The 19,426-nt window shown below is 42.8% G+C and overlaps 1 protein-coding gene and 1 pseudogene across 2 annotated transcripts; both read right to left on the reverse strand.

The window, feature by feature from the left end:
* Window positions 1-2,689: 2,689 nt before the first annotated feature.
* Window positions 2,690-3,600, reverse strand: LOC308640532 (vomeronasal type-1 receptor 94-like; annotated as a pseudogene). Its single transcript has one exon. The product of its transcript is annotated as a vomeronasal type-1 receptor 94-like (transcript).
* A 13,244-nt stretch (window positions 3,601-16,844) lies between these two features.
* Window positions 16,845-17,399, reverse strand: LOC308640531 (vomeronasal type-1 receptor 94-like; the record flags this gene model as incomplete). The annotated part of the gene is made up of 1 exon (XM_081312403.1): window positions 16,845-17,399. The coding sequence occupies one exon, from the start codon at window positions 17,397-17,399 to the stop codon at window positions 16,845-16,847; it is 555 nt and encodes a 184-aa protein (XP_081168529.1).
* Window positions 17,400-19,426: the final 2,027 nt, after the last annotated feature.

Raw genomic sequence — 19,426 nt, forward strand, 5'->3', positions numbered from 1 at the left:
TCATTAGCCCAATGTCTCCCTCTATGGCATTGTGGGCAAATACCCGGTATTCTATTCCTTTGATACCTAGCTTTGTTAAACCCTCCTCCTATGGGGCAACTCCTTTTAAAATGTCCTGTTTGTTCACAATTATAGCATGTTTTTGGCCTGGCATCTAAAGCCTGTTGTACTGCAGCTGCCAAGACTTGCCCTTGTTCATTAATATCTCTACATAATTTAATATATGTGTTTAAATCTTCATGTGTCCATGGTCTAATAACCTCTCTGCAGCAACTATTTGCTTGGTCATAAGCCAGTTGTTTTATTAATGGCATTGCTTGTTCTGTATCCCCCAAAATTTTGGCAGCTGTTTGAATAAGCCTATCTACAAAGTCAGTGTAAGGTTCATTAGCTCTCTGTATTACCTTAGATAGCTGACGTTGTAAATCTCCATGTCCTTGTAAAGTCTTCCATGCCCTAACTGCGTCTGCAGCAATTTGTGCATATATAGCAGGATCATATTCAATTTGTTGCCGTTGACCCTCATAAGGTCCTTTTCCTAACAACATATCTAAATTTCTTTGAGGGTAACTGGCTGCTGCATTTCGCCTAGCTGTCTCCGTGCAAAATTCCTCATTGGCAACCTTCCATAACAAATATTGTCCTCCATTTAGCACAGATTTACACATGCTAGCCCAATCTGCTGGCGTCATGTCCTTAGTAATGGACTCGACCATGCTTACCGTGAAGGGAGCTTGGGGACCACAGGTTGTTACAGCCTCCTTTAACTGCTTCACTGTTTTAAAATCTAAAGCACGGTGAATTTGCTGCCCTTGTACTTGTTCAAGTACAGGGCATGGTAATCTTTGAGGTCCTGTCTCAGGATCCCACTTATCAACTACGGGGTTTGAGGGCCACTCAGCTGTCTCCATCGGTGGGGCTGTTGGTTGAATTACACCCTCTGGTAATAAAACGGAGTTAGTAACAGCCTCCTGTTGTGGCCTTTTTCCTAATAACCCCCTTTCCTTTAAATTTTCTTCCTCTGTCTGACTAGCTCGAGAGACCTTCTCTTTTGCTGATCTAAAATGTCTTTCTCCATGGTCTGAACCTCCAACAATTTACTTAACACCTTTTCGGTTTGTTTTTTACTAATTTCTAATCTACCATAAAGATAACACAACCCAATAAGATAACACAAAACAAAACCGAAACTGAATGAAACAAAAACTGAATAAAAAATCGTTGTATCAAATTTCTCTTCCTCAGGGAAGACAAACTTCAAACCTTGAGCCAACCATTTTTCCCAGTTTGCCTGAGAAATTTCTAGGGATAGGCAGCTTGAAACAAAAATGAAATAAATCAAAACAAGAACACATTGTTTTTTGAAATGGTCACCCATTCTCTCACCTTCCCTCAGGGGCGAGCAATTTCACTTACCTCCAAGTTTCAGACATTCCGCGTACAGACCACCAAATGCCGCATTCTTGGCTGGGCACAAGGTCACGAGCCACTCACAGCTTTGTAGATTCAAACAGCAATTCTTTATTCCCGAACTCACACCGGCCTCTACACACGTTCTGGGGAAATCCAAGTTCTGCCACACAATTCACATCCCAAATACTTTCTCCATTCCACGAGAACTCAACGGGAACTCAGGCAGCAGGATACGCCCTATTCCCAGCAGCATTAACCTTAAACCTGGAACTCCTTAAATCCAGATTGTCCTAAACCGGGAATGCCCTAAACCCAAATTATCCTAAACCGGGATACTTCCTAAAACCTGCAGGATACACCCTAAACCTGGATCCACCCTCGTCCTTGAGCAGGGCCAACTTTCTCAAACACACATGCAATGTCACAGCAAATTTCCAAGGCAAGTCCATTTAACATGGGGTACGCTGGCAAGGAAATTTCGATGCATCATTCCTACTTGGCAATGGTCCTCAGTACTCCTCCCCACAGTGCCACAGGCTGGACATGAGTCCTTCAACACCTGGGCACCAGGCATTCCAGACCCAAGTATCACACTGTTCTAAACCAGGCTGTGCCCAGTTGAGATCCAACTCACCGTTTTCCCTTGAAGACCCTTTCAGAAATGCAAATGTTTGTGTGACAGGTGACAGTATGTGGTTCCATTACTCATGATGTCTATGTCATCTATATGTATTGAGATAAATCAGCAGAATGCATTCAGCACATTCCATATCAGAATTTTACCAAAACACAATGTCTAGAAAGGGCACTGGGGAGGGGCACGACTGTCATCCAGCAGCTTGGGAGGCTGAGGCAGGAGGATTGCAAGTTTCAGGCCAGCCTCAGCAACCTAGTGAGGCCCTAAGGAACTCACTGAGACCCTGTCTCTAAATAAAATATAGACTAAGACTACAGATGAGGCTCAGTGGTTGAGTGCCTCTGAGTTCAATCTCCAGTATCCCTCCTCAAAAAGAGCATGTATATATATGTGTGTGGGTATATATTTATGTATGTGAGTGTGTGTGTGTTTTTGTGTGTGTGTGTGTGTGTGTGTGTGATCTGCTATTTACATATAGATATATACACATACACATCACATATGTTCTATATGGTGTATATATACACATAATATGTGCATATACATACATGTTCTGATGAACTGTTCTGCAGCCAGTGGCATTAGCTGATCTTACCAGAATGTATTCCTGCCTCAATAATTAAGCATTTAAGTACGTCTCTATAGGGACTTGAAAAAATTAATTATGCGTTTTTCAGTGCAGATGAACACCAAAGGACTGTTTTTGGCATAGGTATGAGCCACAAAGATCTAGGTGCAATAAAGAATTTGGTCATTGTTCCATATAATTCTCAAAGAGGAGATGATGCAGTCCAACACAGACATGAGCATGAAGAGTCCCATGAGCAGCAGGATGGTCCTGGTGGCCCTCAGTTCTGGGGAGGCTCTTGGTGACAGGCTGGTGCTGTGGAGGTGCTGGCACTGCCTCTTATGCCTGCACAGGAGGGCCACCATGTACCCACTGGAGAGGGCCATGAGCCCCATGAGGAAGACTTCCCGGAAGGTAAACAGGGTGGACACCATCTGCCAGATCCAGTAACTGATGGGCCAAATGGAATAGGATTCGGTGGCGTACATCAGATACCCTGAGGTCCAATTGGGGGTGGCGACGTTGGAGACTAAGTGGTGGCTGCTAACGGACATATACAAGACACACAGGAAAAGGAGGGGTCTCAGGCTGTCCTGCGGGGACCTGGGTTTGAACTTTGCCAAGGGGGAGCCCCTGGGGCTTAGGGTGATGGCCTGCAAGACACTCAGCATGCAGGAGGTGCAGATGGAGAAGCCCCTCATCAGCCTGTGCAGGTAGATGACGGCTTTACAGGTGATGTCATCCCAGAATCTCCAGAGAGACATAAATACGTCTGTAGCTATGAAGCCCATGACGGTCAGCAACAGCAGGTGGGTCAGGGCCAGGAGAGCAATGGGCAGGTCCGTGGGCTTGGGCCTGTGTCCAAGGAGGAACAAGAAAACATGGAAGAGGAGGAGGACGGTGTTGGCCAAGATCCCATGCCAATTTCAGACAGATAGGCATTACTCAGGGCAGGAATTCTGTAGAGGCCGCCTTTGCTCATCTTATGGGGGGGGGGGAGGAGTATGTCAGGGTTTGTGGAGAAATGGAAGGGTGATTCCTCATGAAAAGGACAGCGACCTTCATCAGTCAGAACAAGAGCGCTCGCCTCAAGGAAAGGTGGATTTTTATCTGCACAACTGTGTAGTTCATGCTCTACAAGTTCTGGTGGATTTGCATGAGAAGAATTGCAGACCAGTGGAAAGGAGGCCCCTTGATCAGAGTCTTTATAGATCAGACTTGCATAGGTTAGGGTACATCAGTGCTGTCTTGATTACAGTGGGTTTTTTTTTTTGGGGGGGGGGGGTACCAGGGATTGAACCCAGCGGTGCTTAACAACTGAGCCCCATCCCCAGGCCTTTTAATATTTATTTAGAGACAGGGTCTCCCTGAGTTGCTTAGGACCTCACTAAGTTGCTGAGGCTGGCCTGCAACTTGGGATCCTCCTGCCTCAGCCTCCCAAGCTGCTGGGATGACAGGTGTAGACCACTGCACCTGGCCATGTATTTCTTTGTAAAAATCGCTCAGCTGTCTCCCATCTTAATACATAGAGAATAAAATATTACCAAAAGAGAGTACTTTGGCAATCTCTGTAGAGAGAACTCTGATGGGTGTTCAGGTGTTTCCTTTGAATGCTCCAAGGTAGCTACACATATTAGTCATTCATAATTATCATGCCAGGATAATTTCCTAGAGAGTGGAGTCTACCAAATATAAGCAGAAATTTCAATTTTTCTCCCTATTTCAGCACGTGGAACTGGGATGGTAAAAAGAAACCTACTTTACATAGATTCAGGGTCTTTCCATTTTAACCGCTTAATAAAAGGACAAGTGTCCAAACTGTCCTTGAAGGATGGGACTCCATGGGACTCTAAATTGTCACCTCTCCTTGCAGAAGCAAAGGTATTTTCTCACACTTAAATGGTAACGTATAGAAACTATATTAGAAAATTTGGTGAGGATGTCCTTACAGAATACATCTGGATGGAGCTGTTCTGTGAGTTAATCCCTGACCCCCAGGGCACAGATCAGAAAAGGGTCACAATGTAGTGCATTGACAGTCACCATGTGTCTTTCATGTAGTGTCAGGAGAGATCTTTCTGGCCATCTAGTGGTCTCCATTTTGTTGGTCTTTTCTTTTTCGTGTGTGTGTGTGTGTGTGTGTGTGCGTGTGTGTGTGGGTGCATGCACGTGTGCTGGGGTTGGAACCCAGATAGCACTGAGCCACATCCCCAGCCCATGTCCCCCTTTTAGATCACTCACAACTGTATCACTGAAATATACATACAAGGCAGGCACAGTGATACATGCCTGTTATCCCAGTGGCTCAGGAGGCTGAGACAGGAGGATGGCAAGTTGGAGGCCAGCCTCAGAAACTTAGCAAGGCTCTAAGCAACTCAGCAAGGCCCTGTCTCTAAAGAAAATACCAACACGGGCTGGGATGTGGCTCAGTGGTTAAGTCCCCCTGGGTTGAAGTCCTGGTACTAATGTGTGTGTGTGTGTGTGTGTGTGTGTGTGTGTGTGTGTGTGCATAGACACACACACACACACATAATTTAGATTTTCTTAAATATTATACTCTATGTCTTATAAAGGATGGAATATAGGTATGTCTGTGATATGTTATTTTTTGAAAGAAATTTTGGTGGCTACAAGCACTTCAGAGAAAGAAGCCAAGAGCCACTTTCTGGGTGTGACCTCTCTCAGCCCCGCCTCCTGACACACCTGCCCACCCAGCCTGTCCTGGAGACCAGGAGACAGGACAGAGGCTCTCTCCCCTCAGCAGGAGGAGCTGGGGACGCTCCCCAAGTAAGGTCTGTCTTGGCAGTGCCAATGCTGACCCAGTGCCTGGGTGGCCAATGTTCACATGCAAAACTATCTGCATTTACACACAAGGGCAAGCCAGCTACTCTCAAGAGTCCTGAAATTCTGTCTGTAAGGACATGGAGCCCAGGGAAAGTGACACGGATTTCTGAATCAGCTCAGATTGAGAGAGGCCATGGTGGGGAAGAGGAGTGACAGATTAGGTGGGCAGATAAGGAAAAACTAAACATATGTGGAGAAATCCATTACAAAGAGGGGGCCAGGTGGGGCTCAGTTGCAGAGCGCTCACCTTGCACACGGGAGGCCCTGGGTTTGATCCTCAGCACCACATAAAGTAAAGGCCTCTGTCTGTCCACAACTACAAAAAATATTTTTAAAAGTATCTAAGAGAAATCTGAGCATTCACTTGCTAAATCTGAAGGCAAAGTCCGGGACATCCTCCAAAGACGCATTACATCTTTGGGACACCTTTAATTACCTGCATCAAAGACACAGTCACTCTAGATGTTGCACAGGTGTGTAGTTCCCCAAATCACAGCCATCCTCTGACGCATGATGTAATCAAAAGGTCCTGTTCAGATCAGGGACCATGACGTGGTGGTGAGGAGAGAGATGGAGAGAGGCTTGGAAGGAGGACACCCCTCAGCAGAACCCAGTGCAGGTTCGGGTGCTTCTGACCTTAGGGAGGGGCTGCTAATATCAATAAAATACATTTCAATGAAATAAATAGTATTTCACTTGGTCATTATTAGCTAACTCACTGTCACCATCAACCTCAGTCTCGTCACCTGCTGGATACTAAGCCAAAAATGGACAACAGGCAGTGGAATGGATGTGACAGAACTCTCCTGTACATATGTGAATACACCACAGTGCATCTGAAATCCCAGTGGCTCAGGAGGCTGAGATAGGAGGATTGTGAGTTCAAAGCTAGCCTCCACAAAAGTGAAGCCCTGAGCAACTCAGTGAGACTCTGTCTCTAAATAAAATACAAAATAGGGCTGGGGACGGGGCTCAGGGGTTGTGTGCCCCTGACATTCATCCCTGGTAAGTGTCCCTGATTCCCCCTCAAGTCTCACCACTGTGTATGTCCACAGGACTAGGGTACTAATTAGAATAAGATATATGCCATACTTGGATGAAGATATCACAACAGAATCTGCTGTCCTGTGTAACTAAAAAGGACCAATAAAACACATACGTGAGGTAGCAGTTACCATAAGCCTAGAATCCTATTGGTGAGTACAATGGGGAAAGCTTTGCAAAATAAAATGGACAGAAGGGATGCAGGAAGCAAGACAGGCCCTGGTTGGTTCGTGAATGCATGAGTCCCTCTCGTCCAGTGAGAAGATGCCCGGAACAGGGTAAAGGAACAGGAGGCTTTGGGACTGTGGGCTCCAAGCTCTACCTTTTGGTGCAATTCAAGGAGGAAAACTAGGAAGAGCACTGGGGAGAAATGGTGGGTTCAACAGAGAGGGGAGGGCCATTGCCAGGCAGATGTCAGGGCTGTGTGCAGAGCTGTTCTGGAATAAGGGAACCCCAGGAATAGGGGGAGCAAAACCCTGGAGAGGGCTTGGGTCCACGGATGGTGGCTATTCCTGATGAACTGGGGTAAAAATAGGGGTAGCTGCTTTTCAGGGATATAAGCCTGCCAGGTTGCCCTCTGTCCTTGGTGAGAATGTTTTTTTTTGTGTGTGTGTGTGTGTGTGTTTGCACCAGGGATTGAACCCAGGGATGCTTAACCACTGAGCCCCGTCCCCAGACTTTTCTCTGACTTCCCTGGAGATAACTGATATCTGGAGGAGCAATGACAACTTACCAGCCAGGTCCCACTGACCCAGTACCAATGTCCCCAGAACTTTTTGTATTTTATTTAGAGACAGGGTCTCCCTGAGTTGCTTAGAGCCTCACTAAGTTGACGAAGCTGGCCAACTTGCCATCCTCCTATCTCAGCCTCCCAAGCTGCTGGGATACCAGGCCTGCACCACCACACCCAGCTGAGATGGAGTTTTGAACAAACAGTGCTATTTCCTTCTAAAGAATCTGAGATAATATTTCACAATTTTTGAGCCATAGAAGTCACAGAACCATTCTGTTTGGGTTCTGAAGATGAGAGAAGAAAAGCTGAGTATGTTTTTAAAATCTGAAACCAAGACTTATCACTTTCCTGATGACCTGCCTAAATAAGGTTTATGTTTAAAATCCTTAGATAACATAATCCTTGGTAACATAGGAGTGCAAGTCAAGCAAAGTGTTTTAATTCAGAAAATAATGAGAAATTATTTCTTAGGGTTAAAAAGTAATGAATTACTTCTGAGTTATCAAATTTAAATATACCGTCCAGGCAAGATGGTGGGACACCCCTGTAATTCCAGTGGCTTCTGAGGCTGAGGCAGGAGGATCATGAGTTCAAAGCCATCCTCCGCAACATGAGGCCCTGAGCAACTCAGGGAGACCCTGCATCTAAATAAAATACAAAAAGGGCTAGGGACGGGGCTCAGGGGCCAACGGACCCTGGGTTCAATCCCTGGTATCCCTCCCAAAAATTAAATATACTGAGAACAAACATTCTATTTGTATTCTAAAGAAAACAGTCCTCTGATTGTGGATGCCTGTTACTGCAGGGTGGCTATCCTGGGGCCATCCAAGTCTGGTGGACTCAATTTGTCCCCTCCCAGTCACTTCCTAGAAACCCCCTCCCCACTCCTTGTGCATTTACAGGGCACAACAGCACTTACCCAGACAGACACGGAGGGGACCAGGTGACCTGAGAAGAAGTTACTTGGCTTTAAGTAAAGGACATGTTTAGTTCATCTCTCTGCAGGCCTGCAATTTCAGGGCCCGCAGAAAGGTGACAAGAGGCCACTGAGGAGAGGTGAAGATGGAGTCCCTGGTGGCACATTCCACCTGTCTCTCAGCTTCACTTTATGCTCTGCTGGGTGAGAGCCACCTGGGGAGATCAGTGACCAAAACTTTTCTCTACCTTCCCTGGAGATATCTGATATCTGGAGGAGCAATGACACTGACCAGACATGTCCCACTGACCCAGGACAATTGTCCCTTATTTGGTCTTAGGGTGAAATGGTGTGTGGTTCGCTACTGTGGAGGGGGAGATTCTTGGCACCTCCCAGTGGCTCTGAGGGTCCTCTCCCTGCAGTGCATGGGGACACCCTCCTCCCAGGTCTCCCCCTTGAAGTAGTGTGAGTTCTGTGTCCAGGATTTGCACACTCTCAGCTGAGTTTTTTAAGATGTGAGTGAAATTGAAAAGTCAATTTAAGAATCAACAGTTATACCCAGTGACCTCACTCACAGGACTAGTACAAAGCGATCCTAGAATTTGTATGGAAAAATAAAAGACCCCAAAAGAGCCCAAGCAGTTCTCAGCAGAAAGAGCAATGCAGACAGCCTCAAAACATGGGTTTCAAACTGCACCACAGAAACATGTGACTGGCCTAGGAGCTGACAGGGACCAAAGTCCTACAGTAGAAGACTCAGGGACAAATACAGTCCTCAGTGATGGACAAAGGTTCCCAAACCACAGCTTGGAGAAAAAGGACAGAAAATTAGATTCCACTGGCAACTGGTCCCCTTCTGTCACTTTGCATAAAAGTCAACTCCAAGTGGATCAAAGACCCAGAAATCAGACCAGGACACTTTGAAAGCATAAGGCCAACACTCCATCATGTCGGTATGGGCAATGACTTCCCCAGGAAGACTTCTAATATTCAGAAAAAAAAATACCACGTCCTCATCAACGGGATGATGGCTCTCGTTAAAAACCTTCTGGGAAGCACAGGAAACCTACCAAAAGGAATAGAATCCTTTTCAAGTTACTCTTCCAAGAGAAGGTCAAAATCCAGAGTCCAAGGGTCCAGAAAAAAATCCAACCCATCAATGGGGCCAATGGACTAATTGGACGTTTCTCAAAAAGAAGAAATTCAAACCATCTGCAATACATGAAAAGATATTCAAGAGTTTAGCAGTCAGGAAAATGCAAGTCAAAATTACATTGAGATTCCATCTCATCCCTGTTAGGAGGGATCAAGAATATAAGTGATAACAAATACCTGGCAAAGGTGCAGGGGGAATGAATTACCTACTGCTGATGGGATTTGAAATCGCTTCGACCATTACAGAAATCACCATGGAGGTTCCTCAGAAGCCTAGGAAAGGAGTGGCCATGTGACCAGCTCTACAATTCTTGGTATTTTTTTTCCAAAAGAATTAAAGTCAACCTGCAGAATGAGAGCAGAGAGATCCCATTTCTGAATGATAAAGTGATCTTCTCAGGATGAATTCCAAGATGAAAGAGAGGACAAAACTAGGTATGTGAACAAGATGTAGAATGTCTACGTAAGTTGCAAGAGGTTTGTGGACGGTAAATCTCAAAAGGTTCGTGTATGTGATTAAGCACAAAGTTACTCAGGTTTTTTTTAAGTAAGATTATAACCTTTAATATGCTGATTCTCTATGTTTAGAAACAAGGGCTCTTTAAAATATTGATCTGCTTTTATCTGTCAAGATAATTTCTTGTGTCAATAAGGTTTCATTACTTATGGAAACTACATCTGAAAGGGATTAGGTTCTGTGCTGCTTTTAAAGTCTTTTTTTAAATTTTTTAAGTTTATTTTATAGTTGTTGATGGACTTATTTATTTATTTATTTATTTATTCATTTATTTATTTATATGTGTTGCTAAGAATTGAACCCGGTGCCTCACACATTCGAGGCAAGTGCTCTATCACTGAGCCCCAGCCCTAAAGTCTTCAATAATTACTTCATAGGTGGTTAAATAAACAACTCTTATGTGTACATCTGAGAATTGTGTCAGCCTTGTCTAAGTTTTGTTTGTTTGGTTGTTGGGTGCTGGGGTTTGAACCCAGGGGCACTTGATCACTGAGCTCCCTCCCCAGCCCTATTTTTGTGTTTTATTTAGAGACAGGGTCTCACTGAGTTACTTAGTGCCTCACTTTTGCAGAGGCTGGATTTGAACTCGTGATCCTCCTGCCTCATCCTTCCTAGCTGCTGGGATTATAAGTGTGGGCCACCATGCCAGGCTCTAAGTTTTAATAGAAAACCTTAAATTTAGTTTCTTAAAAAATATATATATTGGGACTGGGGTTGTAGCTCAGTGATAGAGCAGTTGCCTTACATTATGAGTGATGCTCTGGGTTCGATCTTCAGCACCACATAAAAATAAACAAATAAACAAAGATATTGTGTCTGTCTCCAACTGAAAAAAAGTATATAAAATATTTTTTCATCTTTTTATTTTCAACATACATTAGTTGTGAAACGTTTCTCCTGTAAAGATGGATATGTGTCCTTTACATCTTTTTACTTGACTTCCTGTGGGAGGCTGAGGCAGGAGGCTTCCAATTTCAAACACAGCCTCTACAAAAGCAAGGCTCTAAGCAACTCAGTGAGACCTTGTCTCTAAATAAAACACAAAAATAGGGCTAGGGATGGGGCTCAGTGATTGAGTGCTCCTGGGTTCAATCCCCAGAACCAACCAACCAAACAAAACTTAGACAAGGCTTTTCCATGTTTTAGGAGCATTTACACTTTAAGAATTTTTCTGTTTGTATCATTTTCACAGAGTTAGCTCTGAGGGTCACATTATAAAATACGTGACTGGTCACAGTCTCCCAGTATCCATATTTTACTAACGTAATTGAAGTGAGGAAACCTAAACATCTGTCTTACTCTTGTACACTTTTAAATATCATTGTTAATGGTGGTTTTTAAAAATCCTAAAATGTTATACATAAACTCATGAAGATAGTCTGTTTTATCTAAGTAAATATAAATATCGATCTTCTATTGTTCCTTTTTGTTTTTGAATACTCCAACATTCCTTCTTTTATCATAGGAAAAAATGAATGAATGAATGAATGAATGAATGAATGAATGAATGAATAAATAAATAAATAAATAAGACTTGTTGACAACTTAAAACTTTAAAAAAAGGAATTCTTGGGCTGGGGCTGGGGCTGAGGGTAGAGCACTTGCCTGTCACATGTGAGGCCCTGGGTTAAATCCTCAGCACCACACAAAGATAAGTAAAACAAAATAAAGGTGTATATAAAAAACGAGTTATTTTCTTTCAGAAGTTGAAAACTGTTGTGCACATTTCCTTCCACCTCCTTGATTTCTGAGAAGAAATCCACTGTAATTTCAAGGGTGTTCATTTCTCTTTGTCTGATTTCAAGATTTTTAAAAAATTTTCTCTGCTTTTGTTATCAGAAGTTCAGTTATGATGTTTTGGCTATGGATTTCATTGATTGGTCTAATTTGGGATCCATTAATCTTTTGCCTAATTTACAAAGCTTTTAGTCATTATTTTCTAGAATATTCTTGTAGCCATTCTCCGTGTATTCTCTCCTTCTGGGAGACTCTATATGGATGTCTCATGTTTTATTATTTATTTTAAAAAATATATAAAAAATAAATTTCTACACACACACACACACACACACACACATAACACATGCATACTCACACAAAAGAGAGAGAATTTAAACTTCATTAATAAACTTAATAAGGGCATCTGTCTGTGACCCAAATCATTACTGGCTTCTCTGTATATTAGATGTACTCATGGTGCTCAAGTGTACAAGACGTTTAAAATGTTGAGCTTAGAACATTTGTACCAAGTTGGAGTTCTCCAAAATGAAATTGTTTGTAGCAGTTGTCACCTTCAGATTTATACAGAGACAATCAATTTGGTTGGTAATTATGTCATTTAATATTTTGTAACTGGATAAAGGTAATCTAAGATATATATATATATATATATATATATATATATATATATATAGATAGATAGATAGTTAGATAGATATAGATAGATATAGATATAAATATAGATATAGATATATGTATGTATGTGTGTATATATATGGATATATGTTATATGTATGATTTCATGTTACATAAGTTTTATTCATATGAATATATACATATAAAATTTTGTGTTAACTGTTTATACTAGGATGATGATTTAAATGCATTTTTGGAGGTAACAAGGAGAGTCTGATTTGTGTATGTTGAGAGCCATCTTAGTCTTTCAGATTGATTCCTGTTTCAGATATAAGATTGTATTATGTTCACTGATATTCAGATAGATACAGGAAGTGACAGAATTTTATAAAATGATATTTAAGTAAAAGGCAAAGATCAACTTCAGAATCAATCAAGAGCCCCAGCTAATCTGAGGTCAGTCTCTGCCTCTCACCCGACTCTATGTTAGGATGGCTCTGACACAGGCCAGAATGAAGCACCCTTAAAATGTTCAAAAGAGATTTTTTTTGTTGTTGTAAAGTTGACTGTGATCTCAAAATAAACAGGGATTCAATACATCTAAGTAAAGTTTGGGATAAAAAAAAATATGCCTTTGGTTCAAGTTCTTATACAAACTGAATTTGTTTTAGCTCATGTTTACTTTATTTTGTAATTTCCCTGTAAAATTTTGAAACTGTCACTTCTTGGTGTTTGGAAGAAGCACTACTACTAATAAACCAACCTGAGTTAGGTTGAGACAATAAGCCATCACTACAGAACCGACAGACAGAATATAAAACTGAATTCCAGCACAAACAGTGACCTCACTTAAACGGAAGGGGTCACTATAACATTATAGACACGGAGGTTAACACCAGTGCTTCTACTTCAAGACTGGTGGAACTCCCCAGCTATAGATGTTTGAAACAAAAACATGGAGTCCAAAGTTAAAGACAGAAAAGCAATATGTTGTTCCTTGGCCTCTCAGGTCAGGCAAGATTCAGGGAACAATGGGATCCTTTAAGTTCCCTACCACTCCTTTGAGTCACCTGACTGCCCAATCACAGGGACTAAAAGGACCCTAGAAAACAGGGAGCCAACCAGTGCACATGCTGCAGAAAGAAATGTCACTGGAGAAGGAAATAGCCCTGTTCCTGCTACAATAAGAAACCACCTGTGGTCAGCAAGACCCTAACCCACCCTGGCAGGTGGCACAACTGGTCAAGAAAAAGCTCAAGGAGCCAAAAGCTTCTCATAGACTCCCAACATTGATCCCTTATAAACCCCTGTTGGCTCTAACTGTAGAGAGGGAAAAGGTCCATTTTGGTATCAGTTGATTTTTCTTTTCTCATTTAAGTTGTGACTCTCCTTCTTTTTGTTATAATGGATATCTTGGTTTTAGCCACCTGGCAGGAGAGTATGTCCAAAACTCAGCCATACGTGGGCATTTAACAGATGAGACAATCATCCTTTTATTGTTTCTTGAGATGCACATTTGGGTCAGTCATTTCCAAAGTAAGTGAAACTGGGAGGGTACACTGGATGGGTTTTTACATAGAAATGCCTCATAAATAACACAGAAATCTCTGTTCGAGTCACAAGTGTCTTCTGAGTCAACTTGAGACCTACAGGTGTGCCTCACCTCCTGCACAGGTGCACTTGATTTATTTTTTGTTTGTTGGCTGGTTTGACCATGATGAGCTGCTGCCCTGACACCTGCTCTGGAGTTCAAAATTCACATCCAGCCTGGTACTGGGTTTTAGTCAAGACCTGTGAAGGAGACAAGTTTCACCGGAGATGGAAAGGCCCTCACCAGGTGCTCCTGATCACCAAAAAGGCTATCCAACTGCTCAGAAGGAAAGAACCCTTAACCATGGGCCATTTCAACATCAAAACAATATGTCTTGGGTGCCTGGCATTGAGAATGGGTGCAAGAGCCAAAGTGAAAAGAAGACCAATAGGTCTAAAAAGACAAAAAGGTAGGGCTTGTGTGAAATATAAAGTCAGGGGTCTATCTTCAGAACACAAGATTCAGCCTTCATTGGGGTGTAAGGTCCAGTCATGGGCAGTTTAACAATAGCTTTTGCATTTGCCCTCCCCATTGTCAAAATCAGCCAGTTGCATGGGGGGTAAGCCTGAGCCCCTCCTATCAGAATGGGGGCAGTGCTGTGTTGGGGTGAACACAGGTGGGCCCTCTGCCCAAGAGCGCATGAGGCTGGCATGCAAGTTTCCTGCCAGATGTGTTCGGTGGCACACCCTTCTGCAGATGCCAAGTTCACCTTGCCCGGCTACTTCCAAACACGTGCTTGATTCCTTGGTGCAACCCAGGATTTTCAACACTATGTGGAAGACAATTGTGGCTGTTTTTTCCTTTAATGATCTTAACTTGTCCCTAGGGTAAATACTGTCCAGGTCACACAAGATCCAGATGCAGACACTCGCACTTTCTGTCTTCATAGATAGTGACAATTTCACCTACATCCTGATGGTGTCACAGTCTGTTGAACTTATGTTAGAATAAACTGCTCAAAAGGCAGACAGCACATTCCACCATCCTTGCTAATACAAAGTCCATGTATAAAAACATGAATTGGTGTCAACATACTTTATATGCAACCAGAGATATGAGCAATTGTGCTGTATATGTGTAATAAGGATTGTAAAGCATTCTGCTGTCATTTATTTTTTAAAAAAATCAATAAGAAAAGACAGACAACATTGTAGTCTCAGCACTAATCTGAATCTTTGAGCTGGACACAGCACTGCGAAGCTGGGGTTCCAGCTACTCAGGAGGCTGAGGCAGGAGGATCACTTGAGCTCAGGAGTTCAAGACCAGCCTCTATAACACAGCAAGATTCTATCTCAAAACAAAAACCCAATATGTGAATATCATCTACTATATAGAATTTGTAGCTAATATTGAGGAAGACAAAAAGAAATCCACCCAATACCTTCTTCCTTTGGTTAAAGTAAACTTTTCAGGAGTCAGGACAAATAGCAGTCTCTTCCTGCCTTTGGGACCCATGTCCTTGGGAGTCCCCACAGCAGCCCCAGAAGTGTAGCTAAAATCTCCACATGCTATTTCAGAAGGAAGGTGATGGCTTGGGTCTCCTCCAGGGGTTGACCAACTACATCACTGAACAGCTTTCACGTTGACTTTTTGGTGTTCAATCCAACAGCTTGATTTCTTTGGTTAATGCTGTGTCACCATAGGTCACACACGGCCACCTGGAATCCAGTTGCATTTCTAAGCTAGACAGATGCAGGATGGGGGTTTGCATTCCAGTCCCCAGCTGTCTGTAGCAATTGCTATGATACCTGTGTGCCACTTTAACATGACGTCACTGTTCTGTCAGAAATACCATTGGCTAGGTGCTGATGCCCAGGACCTGCGGCCTGACTGTCAATCAAATCCTGATTTTCTCCACCTATTTCCTCTACAATTCACTGACTTTATTTATCTGTGTCTTCATTTCCTTCATGTAAAGAGGGGACAGTAATATTAATACCTTCAGAGCCTCACTATGGTCACTAAGAGTTAATATATACATGTAATATGTGTGCACACAGAAGTTAGCTGTTACTTTAATGTTTTATCATGGCTTGCTTCATACATTTGCATATCATCATCATGCAGGCACCAGGCTAATCTCTGAAGTCTTCAATGAGGCTGAAAGAGGCCAATAGGTTGAGGTTGCAAGGTCCACAGAAAAAGAACTGGGATGTAAATGAGATCTGTTTTCTACCTGAACTCTCTCCTGTACTCAGACCCCGGATTACCTACGCTCACTATGGGCTTGTTGTTCAGAGCAAATAAAATCATGTTGAAAAAATTAATATATGAAAATGTGAATGAAAAGAAATATGTGGAGGAAAAAGGGACAGTTGTGATTTGAAAAACTTGTGAAGTTAACATTGAGGGAATTGATGATCTTAGTTGATATTTGTTGCTCTAATGAAAGAAAGAATCAAAACACTAATTATATAAAGGTTCACAGAGTTGTACTTATGCATATATTTTCTCTTTCTATGATAAAGCAAAATAGTTCTTCCAACATGAATTTTTCCAGGCAAGAGTGAGCACACTTTGTAATCCATGGACAGTGAATGGTATCTATTTTGGTGATGCTTAGTAAGGTCATGCATACTAAATCGGTGAATTAGTCTTTTTTTTAAAATATTTTCATACCAGGGATTGAATCCAGGGCCACTTTACCATGGAAACCTTTCCCCATCCCTTTTTCTATTTTATTTAGAGACAGGGTCTCACTGAGTTGCTTTGGGCCTTGCTAAGTTACTGAGGCTGGCCTACAACTTGCAATCCTCCTGCCTCAGCCTCTCAAACACATTTGTGGAAATTCAGAAGTAAAGTGGGAGGTGAGAAAAGAAGTGGTTATCTGGCACTGTGTAAACATTTTCTCTCCATCCCCCGTGTGGATTGGAAGAAATTGATGATTCATTTCTCAGCACAGATGAGTATCAAGGCACTGAGGGTAGCATAGCCATTGCCCACCAGCATCTGGACCCACAGGTGAGTGGGATCCTCCCTGTGCATCTGTCCCGAAGAGGAGGAGAACACACAGTCCACAAAGTACATGAGCACAAAGAGTCCCATGAGCAGCAGGATGGTCCTGGTGGCTCTCAGTTCTGGGGAGGCTCTTGTGGAATCCTGCTGGTGCTGTGGAGGTGCTGGCACTGCCTCTTATGCCTGCACAGGAGGGTCACCATGTACCCACTGGAGGCGGCCATGAGCCCCATGAGGAAGATATCCCAGAGTATTCCCATCAGGGAGAAGAAGGTCCTGAAGTAGTGACCCGTGGGGCTGACAGTGCAGGACTCAGAGACAAACCTGAAAGCTGCTGTGTCATCGGAGGGGCCTCCCATGGAGACCAAGAGGCAGACATTGAAGAACACGTTGAACACCCAGAAAGTAACCAAGGTCCATGTACTGCACTGTGGGGACATGTGCTTGGACTTGGCCAGATAGGAGCTTCTGAGGCTGAGGGTGGTGGCCTGCAGGACACTCATCAGGCAGGTGGTGCTGACCGACAGGCTCCTCATCATCCTGTACAGGTAGATGACGGCTTTACATGTGATGTCGTTCCAAAAGTCCTGAACCCCCAAAATGCCTAGGTCCAGGTGCGCCCTGAGTATGAGCATCAGCAGGTGAATCAGGGCCAGGTGAGCGATGGCCATGTCCATAGGCCTGGTCCTGCACTGGACAAGGAACGTGAGGACGTGGAAGAGAAGCAGGAAGACGTTGGCTGTGATCCCAGTGACAATTTGGAAACAAAAGACATTTCTTACAGCAAGAAAAATGTAAAGTGTGCTGCTTTGGGTCATCTTTTTTTTCTGGGGAGAAGAAGCAGATGGTCAACACCTTAGAATAAAAGGAAGGTCAACTCCTCCTCAGAACCATCACCAGCCTCAACATCCCGACCCCTTAAACTGCCCGCTTCAAAACATGGGGGTCCCTACACCCCCTCCCCAGTCCTCTCAGCACTCAGGCACAGCATCTTCCCTGGGTCTCTGTGCTTTCATGGCCAGGGCCACCATGGATCTGCCTGGGCACGTGGAGTGAGCTGACCCAAACTGAGTATGTGGCATTTGAAGGGGACTCCAGTGCGGCAGATTGCAGGGACGTCCACAGAGAATTCTCAAGGAAAGGGTGTCAAGGGGACAGCCTCGTATGGCTCTGTCCCTCCAGTGTTTGGGTTGCTGGTCACCAGCTTACAGACCAGATATCAAAATGTTGGCTCTGCAATCCGACTTCTTGCATTTATTGATTGATATATATGTTTTGGTACCAGAGACTGACCCAAGGTTGCTTAACCACTTATATTATTTTACATATATTTAATTATACCTGAAAAACCACATCTAAGTGAGCAGAACCAACAGTGATTAGCAGGATCGTATTCTAAAATTTCTTTTCTGTCCATTCTTTAGTACATGGAAAAAGGGTACAAAGTCATCACAATTTAAATACTTTCTTTTTGTACCGGGGATTGCACCCAAGGGTGCTTATCCACTGAGCCATAATCCAGTCCTTTTTACTTTGTTATTTTGAGTCAGGGTCTCACTAAATTGCTTAGGGCTTTGCTGTGTTGCTGAGGCTGGCCTCGAATCAGTTATCCTCCTGCCTCAGCTTCCCAAAATGCTGGGATTACAGGTTTGTGCCACTATCTCCTGTACAATGTCAGTATGTTTGGGGGTCATAATTTTCAGTGTTTTAATTAGAAGATGGGAATCCAATCTCATGCTGAGAGGAGTTTCTATAGAGAGCAAGTTTTCATATCTTCTCTTAGTTAGGAATGATATTTATCCAAAGAAGGGAGAGGAAAAATTATACCAGACAATTTGGTAATGACATCCCTATGAAATATTTTCCTATAGAGAAAAGGTATTGACTTTATTTCAGTTTTAATGTTTACACTGAGACTCGTAGCATCTTGCCGCATTTTATCATCTGAAAAAGAAGAGGGCAAGAGTATATGTTATTTTCACAGCTACCTAGAAAGTTATATTTGGATAAAAATCAGTTTAAGGGTGAGCAAAAATGTCAAAGGGTCCAGACAACTTAAGTCTTTCAAGCCTAGTTAAATAATTGCTTTGAAATTTTTGAGGAAGTGCCATTGTCTAAAATTAAAATTAAGTTGTCATATTAGGAAAATTACAGCTCTTCCCAATGATTAAATTATTAAAAATTATTTATATTTCTCCATTCACATCTTCAGCAAAATGATATTTGCTCCCTTGGTGTGCTCAAGAGAACAAAAGAAAAATGCTAATATAGTGGTCTAGGAGTCTCCACATTTTAAAAGTCACAGATGGTTATTAGTAGGCACAGTGCTACCTGGTTTGTCTGACTTCTGTGTAGCTAATTATAGAAATGCCTATTTCTGGATGTGTATTTGAAGAAATACACATTTTGATCCCCAAAGTCCCTTAAAACAACATAAACTGGATATATAACACTTGAAGATGTCTTTTAAAAATCATAGAAAATGATTATGAAATATAAATGTTATTAAATATAAATTTTCTTTAATTTGGTTCAAGAAAATAAAATGAATAGCATCAGAAAACCAGGAGGAATAGCGTATTGGAGTCCTCTGTGTATGGAGGACTCAGGACTGGGTTTCAGCATGGCCCAGGGGATGCAGCCCTGCTGGCACCTTTGTGGGAGGGAGGGACGGATTGAGGAGGGAAGGGAGCTGTGT

Source organism: Spermophilus citellus, assembly GCF_964194105.1.
Source record: "Spermophilus citellus genome assembly, contig: SCAFFOLD_489, whole genome shotgun sequence".
In the NCBI taxonomy this organism is placed as follows: Eukaryota; Metazoa; Chordata; class Mammalia; order Rodentia; family Sciuridae; genus Spermophilus; species Spermophilus citellus.